At 53.0% G+C, this 19,023-nt stretch overlaps 1 protein-coding gene across 9 annotated transcripts in view; it reads left to right on the top strand.

Moving 5' to 3' along the window:
- Positions 1-505: 505 nt before the first annotated feature.
- The window catches only part of Plekha6 (pleckstrin homology domain containing A6), a 136,013-nt gene continuing 117,495 nt past the window's right edge, over positions 506-19,023 (top strand). For 4 of the 9 annotated variants that reach the window (XM_023708229.1, XM_023708233.1, XM_023708230.1 and 1 more), the window contains exons 1-3: positions 792-894; positions 6,638-6,714; positions 10,799-10,856. In XM_023708229.1, the coding sequence (XP_023563997.1) occupies positions 812-894; positions 6,638-6,714; positions 10,799-10,856 (218 nt within the window). In that variant the 5' untranslated portion in view covers positions 792-811. Of the gene's footprint in view, positions 895-6,637; positions 6,715-10,798; positions 10,857-16,198; positions 16,399-19,023 lie in introns of those variants that run through there. The other 5 variants (XM_004625397.2, XM_023708232.1, XM_023708227.1 and 2 more) reach the window with 3 other exon arrangements.

The raw sequence follows: 19,023 nt of genomic DNA, 5'->3' as shown, positions 1-19,023 counted from the left end.
CCTTTTTACCTTTCCATATTCGGTGTGAGTTAGAGGAAACCGGATGGAGAGATTTAATTATTAGTTTCTGAGTTGTTTCTAGGCTTTCGCTGTGATGCTAGGTAGTCCTGGCAGGTTTCTTGGAGGAGGTACTAGGAAGGAAAGGCAAGGACTAGCTTGACTTCTTAGCTTGGCATCTTAGCTGGAAGCTGCTCCCGACCAGGCCACCCTCCTGAGCATCTGACCTTTGTGCCTGCACAGCCTCCCGCTTCCCGCTTTCGGCTGGGAGGCCGACCGACCGTGCCCCTCGGCCAGTGACTCACGGGCTCCCGGGGCGAGTTACCTTCCCAGGTCAGGTCCGGCCCCGCCCCACCGCGCGAGTGTGGGATCCGTGCGGCGCGCACAGGCGACAGTGGCGCGCGGCGACCTGGCTCCGGGGAGGGCTCCTCCTGCTCCGACGGCCGCGCGCCGCGCCGCTGCCCGCTGGCAGCCCGGCGCGTAATTACTCCCCGAGCTAATTGCCAGTCATTAAAGTTCGGGAGCGGCCCGAAGAGCGGCTCCGGAGGAGGCAGGAGGGGGCAGGAGGTGTCGGAGCTGTGCCCGGCCGGGCCAGGGTTAAGCGCTCGTCTGGCCCCCGCCACCGGCTCCAGGCCAGCTCGCCTTCAGCGGGAGGCCACGGACACCATCGGGGACCCGGAGGGACGCGCGAGCCGGGCGGACCCGCCTTGTACCGCCTCCCGCAGCGCGTCTCTAGGGCGGAGGAAAGTGGGGGCGCCAGCCTGGCGCCCGGCGTGGGGGCGCCGCGAGCGCGCGGGGTCGCTGGGCCGCGGAGATGGCCGAGGAGATTGACTGGCTGGACCTGCCCGGCCGGTGGACCTACGGAGTGGACCGCGGAGGGAGAGTCTTCTTCATCAAGTGAGTAGCTCTCTTCTCTCTCTTCCCCCATTTTTTTCTTTAAAGTTGTGTCATTGGAAAGGTGGTGGGGCGCCTGGCAGTGGAGGGAAGGGGCGCTGGACAGCGCATGACTAATAAGTTTATCGCCCTCCTGTTTGAATGCGGCGCCCGCCTTTCCCGCAATGGGGCAAAGTCCAGCGAAGGCTCCCTGTTCCAAGCCTGGGACGCAGGGCAGGGTAGGGCAGGGCAGGTACTGGCCTTTCCCCCTTTTCACTGACCGCAGAGGAGGCCCCCCGGGGGACCAGGAAGAAGACTGGTGTCCAGCCTTGAGTTCTGTCTGCTCCTGCTGCTGAGGGGGCGGAAGCCCGTCCCTTCTGCCTTCCCCTCCCAGCTCTTCTACAGGGACCGGCTGAGAGTGACCATGCACTGGCTCACAGTGCCTCAGCCGCCTGGTCCCTGTGCTCCCTCAGCCCGGGACTGGCCCCGGACAGCCGCCCCTCTCCCTTCCTGCTGCTTCCTGGGCCCTTGGTCAAGAGACAGGAGAAGCTGGAAGCCTGCAGCCTGGGTGGCATTCTTCAGGAGAGAGAGCCTTCACTGCTCTTAGTAATTTATTAGTGCTGTTATATTAATTTCATAAACTAAAATGGCTGTGGCATAATTTCATTATAAAAAGTAGCCCTGTGCGGCCCTCTGTTGGCTTCTCTTGTAGGCACTGGTTGCCAGGACAGAAACCTCCCAGTGATATAGCAAGTCTAGAAGCACAGCATTCTGGACTGTGATCTGCACTAGGCAGGCCTCCTCTGCCTCAGGAGAGCCATGCACAGAACATCAGCACCAGCAGGGACCCAGGAGCTACCCGGTGTTGTCCAGAGGGGACTTGAGGTCCAGAGGAATTGAAGCACTGTGTAGGATGAGGCTACATGTCCTCTGGTGCAGGAGCAAAGCCTCACATGTGTGTTCATTCACAGTGGCTGCCCTACTGTCCAGTTCCAGGCAGGTGGCAGGCAGTGGCTCCTCTTTGGTGTCTGTCTGTTCCCCAGCTTGCTTAAGGACTTTCTTCTGTAATTATCACTGCCATTATCCTAATTGATGCTGTCATTACCTTCCTGTTGTTGTAATAACCTTAGAAATTAACTCTGCTAAACTTCTTGACCCTGGGTCAGGCTCTTAAATAGCAGAACTTTTCCAGGACTAAAACTGGGTTTCCTAGCCAGGCATGTTGGCTCACACTTGTAATTCCAGCACTCAGGAGGCTGAGGCAGGAAGATCATTGCGAGTTGGAGGCCAGTCTGGGCTGCAAAGTGAGCTCAAGGCCAGCCTGAATTGCATAGTAAAATCCTGTCTCAAAAAGACAACAACAAAACAAAACACACAAAAACCCAAAAAACAAAAAACCTTGAGTTCCCTTCTACAGTGGCGTGAGACTTCATAGTCCATAGTAGCATCCAGCCCATGCCCAGGTGGATGCATCTGTAGTCCCAGATACTTTGGAGTTTCAGGACAGTCACAGGAGCCAGGAGTTGAAGTCAACCTGGACAATTGCAAAACCTCACCTCAAAAATAAACAAATAAAGATAAAGAGTCAGTCAAGGAATTTAGTAAAGGGTGATTCCTGAATACTGCCTCAGGAGATCTCTATTCACAGGATCCAGGGCCAGGAAATCCTGAGATTTCCACAAGCTCCTCAGCTATTCCTAGGAAGTAGTTAATGCCTCTCTTCTCTCTTTCCAGTTTCCTTTTTGCTTCCCAGTTTTTTTCATTCTACAAACACACATTGAGCAGTCACTCTGCTGCAGTGCTGGACAAGGGAGATAGAAATCCATAAGCCACAGGTTTTCCTTTAAAGTATTAGGGAGAAAACACAAAGATTTTGTTAACAATTTGGTGTGTTCTAGAGGTGTGTATTTGATGATGCCATAGGGACAGGAGAAGGAAAATTCTAATGCTCGGCAGGGTGTCTCAGGGACTTTGGAGAGAAAGCCCTCAGCCTGTTGGGCCAATGCCCCTGGAGGGACCGGAATGAAAGGGGCCCTGGCAGCCAGGCTAGCAGAGAGAGGGTAGCACTTGGGGTGCGGCATAGCGTCTGTGGCTCTCAGCAGGCTGGGGAGAGGTAGCATGGAGGCAACCAGGGCACTGCAGGGGATGAGGCTGAAGAGTAGAAGAGGGTGGCTTGCGTCAGGCTAAGGGGTTTGGCCTTGACCCTACAAGCAATAGGTGGAAAGCCAAAGGTGGAAAGCTAAAGAAGCCTTTAAGCAAGGGCTTGACGCAGATCTGCGCTCTGAACATCCCTCTGGCAGAAGCTGCGGCAGTAGGAGCCAAGGGGAAAAATTGAGGTACAAAAGTGTAGGAGGCAGTTGTAAAAGTTGAAAGCCTAGAGGCAGCTGACAGGGTCTGAATTAAAGCAGAGAGAAGAGGGAGGCAAAGAGGGAGAGGAGATCTTTGGGAATGGGCCTGCAAGTGTGCATCTGCGCCTGAAGATAGGGAGAACACAAGTAAATCAGCCTTTCTTCTTGAGCGTGAGATGCAGGATACAAGAAGAGAAGCTGGTCTGGGAAATACAGTCATCCAGGTTCAGCAAAGACACGCTGAGTGTGAGGTCCCATGGAACAGGTGGGGGTGACGTCTAGCAGACTGAGTAGACAAACAAGAGAGGGCTTGGTCTGAGAGGGGCTGGGCCAGAGGGAGAGGCTGGAGTCACCATGTAGAGTTAGGGCCTCCCAGAAGATAGGGAGTAGTGGGTGAGCCAGGCAGTGCTAGAATGTAAGGGAAGCAGAAAGGAAGAAAGGCCAGGGAGGGCCTGAGACCCAGGCTTACATGGATGAGCAGTGCCAGGACTAGGTGAAGTGCCATCCCAGAAGGCAAGGAAGAGGAATTCTGGAAACAGAGCAGGCAGGATGGTCAACAACGCAGAATGCAGCTGAAAAGCCAGATGGCCAAAGATGGGGCAGCGCCTGCTGGATTTCGGGGGGCTTTGTGGGCAGGGGTCTCTAATGGAAAGTGGTTTCCAGGGAACTCGGTACAGAATGGAATGGAGTGGTGATGGTGAGTCAGGAAGCAGGTGAAGCTGTGGGGGGAGCAGGCATCTCGAAAGAGGCAAGGTGCCCAGCTATGGCAGAAGTGGATGGGCAGGTAGGGGACATGAGACACCAGATAAGGAGAGATGCTCACGATCAGTCTGGGATGCTTGGTAGGATGAGGTTCTAGAAAAGACAGAAGAGAAACTGGCCTTCCTACATGGGGAGCTGAGGCAGGATAATCCTCAGTTTGAGGCTAACCTAGGCACCTTAGCAGGACCCTGTCTCAAAACAAGAGTTTGGGGTATAGCTCAGTGGTAGAGTGCTTGCCTAGCATGCTCAAGGTCTTGGACTCAATTCCCAACACTGCAAAAACCAAACATATAAAAAAAGATAGGAGAGAGCTGGGCATGGTGACACATGCCTGTAATCTCAGTGCTCAGGAGGCCAAGGCAGGATTGCTGCAAGTTCAAGGCAAGCCTGAACTACATGGGAGACCCTGTCTCAACAACAAAACAAAACAAGACAGGGAAAAGCTACCTCTTCTCCATTGTAGAGATAAAAACTTAAGGATAGGTGAGAATGTGGGTATGTTTGGAATAGGGCCATTGAATGTATAGTTTCAACCTCTGGTGATGGGGAAAGGTGGATAGGGCAGACAAACTCCCCTTGAGGCTGATAAGAAAGACCTGGGACTTTCTGCAAGTGCTGACTGACCAGGATCCCCCAAGGTCCTGAACACATTAGGTGTTTCCCAGCTGAGTGTGCAGCCTGTGGAATTGTAGATCCTGTCAACCCTGTGCCAGGGTGCAGGCAGCCTGTGGTTGAGTTGCTTTGGGCCAAGAGATGATGGGGGGGGGGGGGGAGGGAGAGAGAGAGAGAGAGAGAGAGAGAAGGAGAGAGATCAATCCCTGGGGGGGAGAGGGGGGGGGGGGGGGGGAGGAGGGAGGAGGTGGCTGTGAACAACAGGGAGAGGAAGCTGTGGTTGTGGTGGGAAGCCTAGGGTGTGATGGGGTTATCCTCCATATCCAGGCAGGGTGGAGCTCGACAGGAAGTTTGAGCATGCCCAAGAGGAGGGAAGAGTCTGAAGCCAACAAGTGTGGGGTAGCTGAGGAGGAGGTGTCAGGGACTGAGGACTCTCACTGAATTTTTCTACATTCTGCCCCTTCATCGGCTTCCTCTCCATGGCCTCTCAGGTCCAAAGCAGCACAGCCAGAAGCCTACAGGGTGGAGGCCCAGTATGTTAGAGGTCTTCCTCACTGGTTTTGGGTGCAGGAGGTACTAAACCGAAGACACCGTCTGTTCTCTGCTCATCAGAGGGCTGGGTCAGCTGGGGAACCTCTTTCTGCAGCATGTGTCAACCTCAGCAAAAAATTAGTACAGTCAAGAGAAAAAAGTGTTTGTTCACACAGTGTACATGACTGCTCGTAGCAGGATTATTTATAATGGCCCCAAACTGCAAACAACCCGTATGTCCATCCACAGATGAATGGGCAAACATGCTGGTAAATGCTACAGTGGAAACTAACTGCTACTAATGAACCAATAACACATACTACAGCCTGAAAGGAAAGAGGGGAAGAGGAGAGCATGAGAGAAGGAGAAAAGGAGAAAGGGGGGACGAGCAAGCTGGAAGGAAGAGACAAGTCTATCTTGCATGATTGCATTTATATACAACTCTTGAAGCTCTAGAAGATACACACTAAATTACAGAATGCGGGTCCATGTTGTTGGGGAGGGTGGAGAGAGGAATTACAAAAGGGCACAGAGAAAGTCTTGGGGTTCATTATGTTGATTTTGTGGATAATTTCATATATATGTCAAAGCTTACTAAATTGTACATTGTGTATACAGCTTATCATATAACTTACTTCAGTAGAACCTTAGTGGGGCCTTTCTTAGGAGTTCATTGTGTGTCCTAAAGACACTGCATGGAGTCTTGTCCTGGCCCTCAGGCCCCACCCTGAAGGCTAGATGCCCAGAGCGGGGACCTGGGCGTCTTCTGCTTCACACACCTGAACTGGCCAAGTCGGTCATACTACATACTAGGTCACAGCTGGCTCTGGGAAAATCTGTGTCATCTGGATAGTGGGGGTGGAGAAATGGCAGCGAGCTCCTGTGCCCTCAGCCAGAGAGCCCCAGGGATCTGTGCTTCTGGAGAGCTCCTCTTGCTGGGTTGAGGTTAGGAGGAGCTTGGGGCTGGTGGGGGAGGAGGCGGGTCTAGGCCTGAATCCTAGTTTAGTCACTTACTGGTTATGAGAACCATGCAAGTCAGATTCACAATCTGTACAGTTGCTAATGTGAGGCATGGGACGCAGCAGCCTTGCACATGCCCCACCACTCTGGCTTCACTTCCATCCTTTCTAGAAGCCACCAGCTGGGAGTCCACCCCTGTCCCCCACCCTGGCCCCCCTCAGGGAAGCCTTCGCCTTCCCCTCACCTCCTCCCTAGGAGCAGCCCTTCTCTGTCACAGCATCACCTGCCCCTCGTGTTGCAAGGGATCCTGTGTATGTGTTCCCTTTATGCTCTTTCCTGGGATGCAGAGGGGTGGCTGTTAGCTCTTGGAGGCTGGGGATAAGGCACTGTTTACCTCTGAACCCTCAGAGGCTGCTCTGAAGACCCTGGGCAAATGTGAGTGAGCAGATGGCAGAGTGGGGCTCTCATCTCACGTCTCCGGGCAGAGCAGTGGGTGGTGTGCACTTGGGGTCCCAAGGCTCCGGGGCTGACCCTTTCTTATTGGTCCTTCTTAGTGATGAGGAAAAGTCAACCAGCTGGGTGCACCCCGGTACAGAAGCAGCCATCCAGAGTGGACACTGCTTCAGCTCAGGTAAGGAGCCATTGTTCTACCTTTGCAACCCAGGAGAAGGCCAAAGCTGGAGACGACAGTGGGGGGTGGGACCCCTGTGCCTCAGCTTTGCCCTGTCCCCTCTCCATGGCTGGACCCAGCCTCATCTTTGGATACCTTCTGGGGGATCCTAAGGAAACCCTGGGTCTCTCCTGCTTCCACGTGCACCCCTGACATCTGGGACAAACCTGGGAGAATGAAGCTCTTACTCCTCTTTCATCCTGCTGCCCAGTCAGAAATGACCCCCAGGGAGATGGCTCAGTAGAATAAGTGCTTGCCCGGCAAGCACTCAATCCTGAGTTCAATCCTGGTGCCAGAAAAAAGAAATCCCCTCTGGCCCAAGGCTCCTGAAATGGCAACCCCAGCTCCCAGTGCTGTGTGCCAGCCTGGCAAAGTCTCCATCTTCACTGCCCATCACAGCTGCCACTGGGCCTGTGGAAATGTGGTTAGTGCTGGTGAGGATTAAAACTTAAAAAAATAATAATTTTTCTCTAAGAGGTAGTTATGGTGGCACATACCTATAATCCTAACACTCAGGAGGCTGAGGCAGGAGGATTCCAACCTCTATCCCAGCCTGCACAATTGAATGACTTATACCCTGTCTTAACATTAAAAAAAAAATTAAAAGGGCTAAAGATAGAGCTCAGGACAAAGGTCCTAGATTCCATCCCCAGTTAATAATAATAATAATAATAATAATAATAATAATAATAATAGAAAGAAAGAAGAAAGAGCCCCTTGTGGCTAGTGGGAACTCCATATGGGGAGAAACAGGACCAGGAAAGAGAAGGTGTCAAGGCTAACACTAGTTTATTTGCCTGCAAGGACCTCCTAGGTCCTCAGTTAAGGTGGGATGCATCTAACCAACAACACAGAAGAAACAGCCACAGTAGCTGGGTGTGATGGTGCACATGCATAATCCGAGCACTCAGTATTGCAGAAACAAGGAATAGAAAGAGCCAAAGAAAAAGGCTCCAGTCTGCATTGCAGGGAATGGGATACCAGGAATCAAGGCAAGCCCTGGGAAACCTTAACTGAACCTCAGGCCATCCTCCTTGGGATACTACTGGAGGTCAGTAGGAAGAGGGGGCATGAGAGAAAAGCATCATGGGAGAATCCCCAGCCATCCAGCCTTCATCTGACCCAACACCGGGCATCTGGTTCTGGGAGTCTTGCTCATTTGTAGGGCACAGCCAGCACTGCTGGACACCTTGGTAGGGTTTGGATTTGCCCAGATCCTACTTCTGTTTGATTGTGTTAGGCAGGAAAATTAAAGAGCAGAGAGGAAGTCCCTGGCTCAAGGCCATTTGGCTAATAGACATTGTGTCATGGCCAAATGTAGAAACTCTTGGAGGCACTGTGACCCCAACTCCGGTCTTGGGTCTGCGTGTCATCGATGTGGTTCTGGGCAGACCCCAAGACTTAGCTTCTTCATCTGTGCAACAGGGAAGGTGGTCATCAGAATCACCCCCAGCACCACAAAGGGAGGAAGCTGCGGTTGGACCATCCCTGCTGGAGCTTGTAGGAGCCTCTTCCCTCCAGGGCTGAGGCTATTTTCTTTTAGCTACAGGTGTCATAGCTGCTTCAGGGTCTCAGCTGTCCACAGTGGGGGCCATTGCCTCCCCAGGAAGCACTGGCAGATGTGTAAAAGCCTGGAGACCAGTTCTTTCCTTTTGGGCTGCAGCCAACTGGTTGTCCAAGGCCAGGAAGGGGTTAAGGTGTCCCCAAAGCTTGCCGGGAAGGCAGCTGCCTTGGTGGGCACTCCGCCTGGATAGGAATATAAGCGCTCTTGGTGTTGCCCAGGCAGAGAGGGCAGTGTGGAGGGAAGTTGCTAGAAAAAGACAGGGGACATAATCCATGTTGGCCTCTTTCCCAGACACATCACAGTGGCAGGATTATTTATGATTCTGACCCAAAGGGGATCCCTCTGCTTGGGGAGGCTGCCAACCCACGCCCTTCTGAATGGCACCGTCCTCCTGCAGGGACAGAGGGGAACAAGTAGCATTTATGGAGCTGCACAGAGGAAAGAGTGTGGGCTAGGGAGGTGGCAGGCCAGCACTCACGTCACAACCTCATGTGACCCTAAGCAAGTTGACGAACCTGTTTGGGCCTCAGTTTCCTCATCTGTGAACATGTGTAGGCCACACCCATTATGCAATGCTGCTGTGCAGATCAGATATTCGAGTGGCTGTGGTGCTCATAGCTTAGGTGAAGGATGGGAGCCCTTCACCAAGGGTAGCTGGTGTTCAGTTCTCTGGGCCAGGGCGTGGGCTGGAATCTGGGCTTTCTAGCTACTCTGGTTCACTGGAGCAGTAGCAGCACCACTGGCAGCAGCTACGGAGGTAGAGAACTCGGATCAATCCAAGTGCACAGGATAGATGAGTCTGAGTAAGGCCTTCTGCTCTGGAGCACCCGGGCCTGGCTCCATGCAGTATGTGCCCCAAGCAGCTGGGAAAACGGCAGGAGACATTCCAGCCAACACAGCTTTGGAAAGGCCCACGCCAGGCAGGTATTTGGAGAAAGGTAGCAGTGATTGTTGAGAAAATTCCTGCCTGTTGCCTAGTAAGTCAGCCGGGAGGCTCCTGCATCCCAGCAAGGAATGATTTTGGCCAGCTCCCTGTGTGCCTCTACTTTGGACAGTGGATTCTCTCAGGTCTCCAAAGGCTCCCCCTCTGCCATGGGGTGGAGGAGTCCCTGTCCCAGGAAGGAAGAACTGGCCAGGGTGGCTTTTTGGGACAGTGGGCAGCATAAATCAGTGCCTGGTAGGGAGCTCCTTGGTGGTGGGGGGAGTTTAGCTCTTGTCACTCTGCTCCTGTGGTTCTCCACTCTGAGCACTTTCTTTTTCTTTTTTCCCATAATTTTATTGAGAAACAAATAGCAATGAGACAGTTTCAAGCCAAATTGGTAGGACAGATTCAATAATTAACACATTGCATACATTTTTCCTAGTGGTTAATTGCTGTACAAGATGCGGACATGATATCCTATTTACAAACACTATTAGAACAAGTCCCTCTATTCATTAAGAGAAATGTAACTATATATCTATCCTAACCATTTTGAATATACAGATACAAAATGGACATTCATCTGTATCCCCTTTTTTTGTTAAGTTCCGTTATTTAAATATTATAGGTGTGTTCTGAGCACTTTCGTTTTTTATTTTATTTATTTATTTATTTTTTTGCGGAACCGGGGATTGAACTCAGACTTGCGTTTGCCAGTCAAGCGCTTATCCTACTGAGCCATCTCCCCAGCCCCCTGAGCACTTTCATAGATAATTTTTTTTAAGAAAAAAACCCCTGCCCATTAAAAAGCAAGTCAGTCCAAGCCGGGTCTGGGGGCACAAACCTGTAATCCTAGCATTCTGGGAGGCTGAGGCAGGAGGATTATAAGTTTGGAATTGCAAGTTATAACTATGTTTGGGCAACTTAGTGACTCAGTGAGGCTCTGTTTCAAATATAAAAAATAAATAAAAAAGCACTGATGATGTAGCTCAGTGCAAAACCTGAGTTCAATCCCTGGTACTGCAAAAACAAAGGCAAAAACAACACTGAAGTCTCTGCACGCTCCAGGACAATTGCCCAGGTGCTCAGCATCCTGTCAGAGAGCAGCAGAGTCTGGCAGCCACAGCACTGGCCCAGGACTCAGATGCTTGAATGCTGCTTGGATTTTGATGCTAATAATCTGTGAGCTCTGGACCGTTCTTAGTTCTTTCTGGCTTTCATTTCTGTGACACCAGAGGTCTGGTCTGGTGGCTCTGAAGACACTTTCAAGACAACTGTGATGCTCTCTGGGCTGTGTGGGGGCCTGGCCAGGCGCAGGTGCTTGGAGAGGTTTGCTGAGTGCATCAGCAGGTCCCCTGAGGCAGTGATTCCTTGGGTCACATTGTCCATTGCCAGGGGACCCACCCCTGCCCTCCCACCTCCTTATCATCTGGGATGCAGGCCCTAGAAACACTGGGTTGCCCCAAGGGCTGTGGATGGTTTGAGAGCTCTGTGACACTTCAGGCAGGTCCGGTATGTGCCCGGCTCACCCACACTGCGCTCCTCTTGCCTTCTCACAGGTTTGCCTCCGGGCTGGGAGGTGGATACTACCCCTGAAGGAGCTGTGTACTTCATCAAGTAAGTAAGATGGAGTCGCCTTTCGGGCCTCCCTTTCTGTTGATCCTCCTTGCATCCTGGTCAACCATGCTCCTGGGGAGGGGAGGAGGTTAAAGGGTCTGGAGCGTGGCAGAGGGGCAGAAGCAGTGTGCATGCGAGCATGTGTGTGGTGGCCCGCAACACTGAGTCTTCCCAGGCAGCCGAGTGGGTGGAGCCCCGGGATGGGCTGTGCAGATGAGAAGGAGGGGACAGTTCCCAGCACAGAGCAAGGTTGGGAGGTAGAAGATGGAGAGGTGGGGGTGAGAGAACGGTGCTCAGCTGTAGGAACTGAGTGGCGGGGCGTCATGGGGAAACCAGGCCAGGCCCGCCGCTCGCCCATACTGTCTCTGGTGGGGACACCTGCAACCTTGGATGAAGGTGTGTGTGGCCTCTGTGGCAGCTGAAGACATGCCTGGGAGAGCCATCCTGGACTTCAGGGCGGACAAAGGGAACACAGGTCTCTGGGCTCATTTCCACCCAACTCATTTTCCTTGGTCTTGGCCTTTGTCTCCCCACCTCCCAGCCAGGCAGGGTCCTGGCTTCCTTCCCATGGGCGAGGCTTGGTATGCCCCAGCCTGAGGCTCCTTACCTGGTCTGCTCCTGATTCCGCAGAGATGAGAGAGCACCGCTGCCCAGCTGCCTGGGTCATTGGCACTGGCAGAGGGGTCACAGTGGCCTCAGTAGGGGCCCCGTCTCTTTCCTGTTCCCTCCTGCTCTTCTCTGAGACCTGCATCCCCAGTACCCAGAGGTCCCCTTTCCTCCCCACTCAAGACCACACACACACCAGCTTGGCTGTTAATCATTTACTTAGAACAAAGGTGGAAGCCTTTCTGTAAATGTTTTGGAACTTGTTCTACTGTGACATGGCTCTTACAGCTTGAACTTTCCCTAAACTTGTACCAAAATTCTTCTTGCTTCTGTTAAGAACTGGGTCTTCTTTTCTCCTTCCATGTATCATCTCAGTATTCCTCAGTATACACTAAGGTTGTTCAGAAAGCTCTTCCAGTGTTACCTCACCTCACCTCTCCTTAATTGTTGGCCACCTAGGACGGCGCAGTCCCTGACCTTTCCGTAACTGGCCCGCTATGCGGACCTGCAACTTTCAGTCCCAGCTCAGGACCTCCAGTGTGCTTCTTCCTGGGCCCAGAGCCCTTTCCTTCTGTGGCCATCCCTGTGGCTTCTACATGTCGATTAGCTCAAGAACTATCACCCTTGACTGTATTAGCAGATCACGGGGAGACCCAGGCAATGTCTCAAGCTTGCAGAAAGCCAAGCTAAGGGTGGCGCTGGGTTCTTTACGATGTCATGGCCCTGATCTCAGCAGAGTTCCAGGCTGCTCCGGCACTGTTTATTCCTGGCTTGAGCAGGAACGTACTTCAGGACTCCTTAGTGAAGGAGTGAGTGCCGGATGGCTGATTCCCTTCCACATTTCCGATCTACACTGGTCCCAAGAAAGTTGATGCCATGTGGTTGGCGGATGAATTAGAAAGTCTGAGTAACCCAGACATAGGTCCTGCGAGGTAATGATGGCAGACAGCTGTCCAGACAACTTGGGGAGCTATTTTTGCTTCTAGTATGATATGAACGAGTCAAGTTCTCTCTCTCTCTCTCTCTCTCTCTCTCTCTCTCTCTCTCTCTCTCTCTTTCACACACACACACACACAATTTCTCTTTTCTTCTTCTTTTGGTACAAGGTTTTATTACACAACTCAGACTCACAGTGATCTGCCTGTCTCAGCCTCCCCAGTGTTGGGATTATAGGCATGCACCACCAGACCCGGCTTTGGTGGCTGGCACAGTGTGCCCAGGGTTTGGGGGCTGGCATGGATGTGGTGCCAGGGATGGAACCCGAGTCTTTGTGCTTACCAGGCAGATGCTAAGATTGCTGAGCAATTTCCCTAGCCCTGAATGAGTCAAATTTCAATGAGCAAATACTATTGTTTGCCCAGGGTCAAACAAATGTGATATAATTGTGTGTTGGTCCTCTCCTTCATGGTGTTGGGAGGCAACTATCCTCATGATTCACACAATTGCTGTATTTGCCAGGATCTGTGTCACTAACCAGGAACCAGGTGTGGGGAGAAAGGGCAAAAGGTGGCACAGGGCAAAGCCCATGGCACCTCTGTGTCCTTACCACAGGCATCCACAAGAGGACGCCAGAGTATGCATGATCGCCCCCCACCAGGACCAGGGCGCTTCATCAGTGGTGTTTCAAATTTGCTTCCCAGGCTGATGGTGACTTCCAGGAGCTGACAGGGCCATTTTAACCTTCCTGCCACACCTCAATCAGTGTGGGTCGGTGGGCTTCGTGCTGATACTTAAAGATGCTGCTGTGTAGCTGGGAGTGCTGGTGCATACCTGTAATCCTAGCTGCTGGAGAGATTGAAGCAAGGATTCTAAGTTCAAAGCCAGCCTGGGCAATTCAGCAAGACCCTGTGTCAACATTTTTTTAAATATTTAAAAAGAGCTGAAGATGTAGCTCAGCACTTACTGGGTTCAAGCCCTAGTATATTTTAAAAAAGAAAAGAAAGAAAGAGAAAAGAAAAATAGTAGAAAGGAAAGAAGGAAGAAAAAAAGGAAGGAAAGGAGATAAAAAAGAAAAAGACCCAACTATGTAGCACCATTTCTGACCAATAGGAATCCTCTTCTTGGCTCCTGGCTCCCTCTCCTGCTCCCCCATCAATCTGGCAGCTATGGAATCTACCAGCTCTATCTTGAGAGTGCCTTTTTCTTTCTCTGGAGCTGGCAGGGAGGAGGACATGCCAGGGACGTGTCCTGCAGAGTCACACTCCAGATAACCCTGCTGCCACTCCACCCAGGGAGCCTTACCTGGCCTTCCACTGCTTCCTGGTTCTGGTCTGAGCACTTCCTTCACAATGGCACAAGAACAGGCAGGTGGAGCCCGTGGTGCAGCCAGGGCTGCCTGGGCTGGGCTGGGGGCTGTGCAGAGGCAGAGACCAGGGCTGTGCCCTTCAGATGAGCCCTGTGAGGTTGTGCGGACCCTAGCTTGTGGGACCCCAGAGGAGGAAGGCCCGCGGGAAGTGGGGTGGCACCACCAGAATCTGTTATGCTGTCTCTAGAAGACAGACAGGATGGACAAGTCCCTGGACATCATCTGACTGAGGCGCCCTGCCAACTGTTTCCTCAGAAAGGCCAATAACACCTCAGGACAGTAAACAGTGAGATAATGCAGGAGACAAGGCAGCAAATAGTATCAGGGCTTCAGAGAAATACCATCTGCAGATGAGGGAAACTGAGGCTCTGTGGGCAGTAGCTGCTCCCTGGAGGGCATTCTGGAGGGTGGAGACACACATGGATAAGGGCTCAGGGTGAGAGTGGCCTGGTCAGGCGGGTGGGAAGGTGGGGATGGGGTGGGGTAGTGAATCTTCCAGCCTAGTGGCCACAGGCCACACGGTGGCACTGCAGTGTTCAGAGACCATGAATAGTGACTGAGAGGTGAAACTTGGGGTCTGCAGAGCGGGGCCACCGAGGAGTTTCTATGGACTCCTCTGTCCTCCTGCCTTCTCCTCTGCCTTCCTCAGATGCATCTTGCTGCTCTGCCAGGTTAACTGGGAGAATTTTGATTTGGCAGTTGGTGCCTGCTTCCTCTGCTCGGCCTCACCTCACCTGTCTGGGATCTCAAGACCCTCACACTACTCCTCCTTCCCAGCATGAAGGCACTGTGCCAAGCCAGTCCTCCCTTTGACCTCTCATCCACCCTGAGCCCCCGGATCCCCCTGCTCAGGTTCCTCAGTTGATCCAGGGACTGTCTGCAGCCCTTACTCGATGTCTGCCAGAAAGGAAACCTGCCCAGCAGGCCCGTCTGTCGGCTGCCTTTTCCAGCTGTCTGAAGATTGTGTGGGATGGGGGCTGTAGTCCTTGTCCCCTTCCCACCCTCTCCCTAGGGCTGTAATCCCTCACCGCAGCCCTACTGTACCCCATCAACTCTTGAAGGCCATAGACCCCCCAAGAGCCTCTTGCTGCCTGCTGCCTGGCCGCAGAATCTCCCGGGTGTACCAGGCAGCCCTGCCAAGTCCTGCAGCGCCAGGTTGTTGAGTTGAGCTTCACTGTCCTGACCTGGCACTGGGCCCTCACTTGAAGTCTCTCTGCCCCTTCAGCAGAGTGGCTTTCCCTAGGCCAGTGAGGGCAGCCTGGGAAGGGCCCCATCCTGAGGGCTGCTAGGCTGGGGCATGCTGCCCTAACTGTGGGATCTATCCTCACTTGGATCTTTGTACCCCTACCCCAACTGCCCTGCTCCTCCTGGGAGAGAAGTTGCCTCCTGCCCCTTGCACAGCAGATTCTTTTTAAAGAATAGGGCTTCGGTGGTAAATGTGACATCTATAGGTGGATCACAGGGAGCGTCGCTCCTATTTGAGTGAAGAGACTTTGTTTCATCATTCCAATAACAAATTAAAAAGATAAAATTGTCATGTAGATAGAGCATTGCAGAAACCCTGTATCTATGCCTGATTGTTGCAATGTTTGCAAATCTGGAAGTGACTCCAGGAGCTTCCATATTAGGCTCCAGTACTGGGTCTAAGGAGTGGGCAGGATAGAGACCAGTGAGTCAGTTTAGGTGCAAATCCTTCGTTTTCTTCCCATCTCTCTGATCCTGGTTACACAATCAGTGTTTCTATTGTTTTTGTCCATTGTCACAGAGAAGCTGTTATTTTTTCCAACATCCACAGAAATGTAGAGAGGGAAACTGAGACAGAGCGTGAGACACGGACACACACACACACACACAGATACACAGACACACACGAGAATTTCTACACCAGAAACTGAGAGCAGTCCTATTGTCCAGAGCTCTTCTCTTTCAAATCATCAATGATGCAGAACCCAACTGCCAGTTGGAGACCAATTTGGGCCAAGGACCAGGAGATCCTGGGGTCTTGTAATGGGCACCACCCCTCTCGTATTGTTATTTCCCTAAATTCATGGTGTTTGTTGGATGGGTGGAGGCCCCAGGTCCCCAGCCTAGCCCTGCCCACACCAGAGGCAGCCTGGATGCTGTCGGCGGTGTCAGCACAGTGCAGGCCCCTAGGCAGTTTCTGGCCCCCTGCAGCTCTAGCGGTGCAGCTTACTCAGCCTTGTCTGGGTGGTGGGATGTGAAGGAGGCTCTCCAGGGAGGTTGGGCTGCAAGGGTAGTTAGCAGATTGTCCCTGGTGTGGATGGAGTTAAACCTTTCCGGGGACTATTTACTCCTGATCCTAAGTGACAGCTTGGGGAGGGAGAGTCACGTGGCCCTGAAATCCCCGCGGGAGCCCATGGAGCATGCCCAGCTGCTTCTGCCTGGGAAAGATGCTGGATCCTGCAGTAACCACAACAGCATCCTTTCCCCGCGCCAGGGACCTGCCAGACAGAGATGACTGATTAGATCAGCTTAGACCCTGAGCCCTGCTCCTGAGAAGGGGCCCCCCAGGGGCGGGGGAGGACGACCCCAGCCGGCCTGAGCTGGGGGAGGGGTGCCTTGGGCCCACAGTTATCGCTCTCAGCCGGATCACACCTCTGAAGCCAGCGGGTGAGTCTGTTTTGATGCATCAGATAGATGAGCGGGAGGAGGAAGAAGGCTGGGCTCTGGTCAGGGCTGGCTGCCGCGTGAGCCCGGGCTGTGTGCACTGCGGTACCACAGCCTTCCCAAGCCTCCGCCTTGGCAGCGTTACTCAGGATCGTGGATGCTGAGAATGCTAATTTTAGCCCTGTCTGTGCCCCCACCCCCTTCCACAGTCCCCAGGAAGGGCCGATGCTGTCTGAATTGATTACATCTGAATTGCATCCTCTGGGTGAGGACAGCTTTGGGGTCCAGCCTGGCCAGAACACACAGGCCAGCCCAACCCTGCGTCTCATGGGCTGGAAGGAATGAGTGACGGCCAGCAGGAGGAGAGGAAGGGGTCCAGGGTCAGCCTGGGTCACCCCCAGAGACCCATCTCTCAGTGGGATGGGCCGGAGCATACTTTCCTACTGGGTAGAGGCTCTGGGATTGGGGGAGGGGAGATCTGAGTCTGGGATGAAGATTCAGTAGGGAGCTCCTGCAGGTGCTAGAGCCTGGGATAGGACTGTGGGGAGTGGGGCACTGTGTTCATGATGGAGGCGGCTGCCTCTAGCTGAAAGCCCCAGGCTTATTGTGTGAAGGGAGGAAGGTTGGGAAGTGGCCAGAGAGAGCAAGGAGAGTTGGGTGGGGTGAGGACAGGGGAAGGGGAAGGAGGAGGGGGGAAGGGGCTCCTGGGAGATGCTCTCTGATACTGCAGGCCAGCCAGGGCCAGGAGAACAAGAGGTGGGTACCAGAGATGCAGGGAATGCCTGCCCCAGGGTGGGGGTGGAGGGTGAGCTGCAAGAGGTGGTGGGGAGGAGACAGTGGACTTGGTGACCCAAGGGAGTTGCAGCCTTCAGAACTGGGCAGTTTTCCTCAAATCCCTCTAGACCCCTCGCCCTCCATCTGGCAGCATGGGTGGTGCAGTCCACTGTGGGTCTCCTGCAGGCGGATGGCTGAGCTCTGGTTGGCATGACTCTGCCCCAGCCCCCTGTCCAGATGGCTGTGGGGCATTGCAGGTGCCTGCCCTGCAAATCCCCCAAATCCTGGCTTCCAGTTTGCAGTGGAGGAGCACAGGGCTGGGGAGTGGGCTGTGCCTGTCTAGTCTTTAGCTTCCACCTGGAAGCAGCTACATTTCAGCCTGTGTTGCAGGAGCAACACAGATCCTGGTGGTGGAATAGGGGCAGAGGGTGGTGGCAGGAGAGCCCCAGGGGTCCTGAGAGCACAGCCACAGGGCTTTCCTTGCAGAAACAAGTGAGTTTTTGTGTCTCTGCACAAGGGCGCAGTGAGCTGGGCTGCAGATATGAAGATATGAATTATTAAAAGTCCTTGGTTTCCCAATCAGCAGCGAGGTGATAAATGTGTTAGTGTGGGGTGTAATTAATCCTGTAGGGCTGCTGCATGGGCTGCAGACAAAGAAGACTTTTTTTTTTTTTCTTTTGCTAGTTCGGCTCCTTTTCCTTTTCCAAAGCGAGGTGATGGTGCAGGACGCATTACACAGATAATTACTTGCAGCAGCGTGTCTGCCTGGATTATTGAGTTGGATTCTTCCTGCTCAGTGCAAATGAAGTAATTATGGAGGAAGTCTAGGAGCCAGGGAGCCTGCCCTGGCCCCAGGCTGACATAAGAGCCACGCCTCCCCCGGCACACTGCAGCCCTAGTCTGCGGAGCTACCTCTGCCTGCCCCAGGGGGTGGTTTGTACTGGGCCCAGTCTGGGAGGTGTCAGCGGGTGCTGGCAGTGTAGTTCTCTAGCTGGTTTCCTCTCTGCCTTCCTTATCTGCTTGGTGTGACTTACTGTTGTGACATTAGGTGAGTTCACTAGCCCTGGTGCTGCCTGTCCATGTGGCCCCAGAGGCAGGGCAGGAGGAAAGGCGGGGGTGTGTGTGAAGAGCTGAGCTTGCCCGGCAGGTCACTGCTGTGGGAGCCCAGGATCCTTGTAGTGGGCTGAGGGAGATGGCCTGGGCTGGAAAGCAAAAGCGTTGAGAAACATTTAGAGTAAGTACAGACCAAAAGGAAGGAAGTATAGGAACCCCTCGGTTCAGGAGGGTGCTTGCGGGCACCCCTCAGACACTGCTGCATCCGGACTCAGCAGGCCCAGGGGAGCCTGTGGCCAGCTTTCCTTGGGGAATCCTGGGGCCAAGGCGCCCATCACCTCACAGACAGCTTCCTGCATGGTGGGAATGTTCTGCATTGAGTGCAAACCTGTTGTTCTCTGAGCCCCATCTTTGGCTCTGAGTCTTTGTAGCTGCCTCAAACATGACAATTTTCTCTTTCCTGGCAATGAAATGGATTTTCTAATGAGAATATCACGTATAACTGGTATGTGGACATAACATGTTTTACAGAACCATTTCTGTGTAGGACATTTAGGCTGCTAGCCTATTTTCCTTTTACAAATAAACACAATATAAACATTTATGGTCATGAAGTATTTTCTTTATTTTGGATAATTTCTGAAGGATGCATCTCAAAACATAAAATTAATGTAATAGAATACTCATTAAAAATTGTTACTCTCGGGGCTGGAGAGATGGCTCAGTGGTCTAAAGCACCTACTTGGAACAAGCTTGGCAAAGCACAGGGACCGCGGTTCAATCCCCCAGCACCACATGCCA

This window comes from Octodon degus, unplaced genomic scaffold (genome assembly GCF_000260255.1).
Source record: "Octodon degus isolate 3935 unplaced genomic scaffold, OctDeg1.0 scaffold00009, whole genome shotgun sequence".
NCBI lineage: Eukaryota > Metazoa > Chordata > Mammalia > Rodentia > Octodontidae > Octodon > Octodon degus.
The sequence above is the reverse complement of the archived record's forward strand: the minus strand, read 5'-3'. Positions and strand labels throughout refer to the sequence as shown.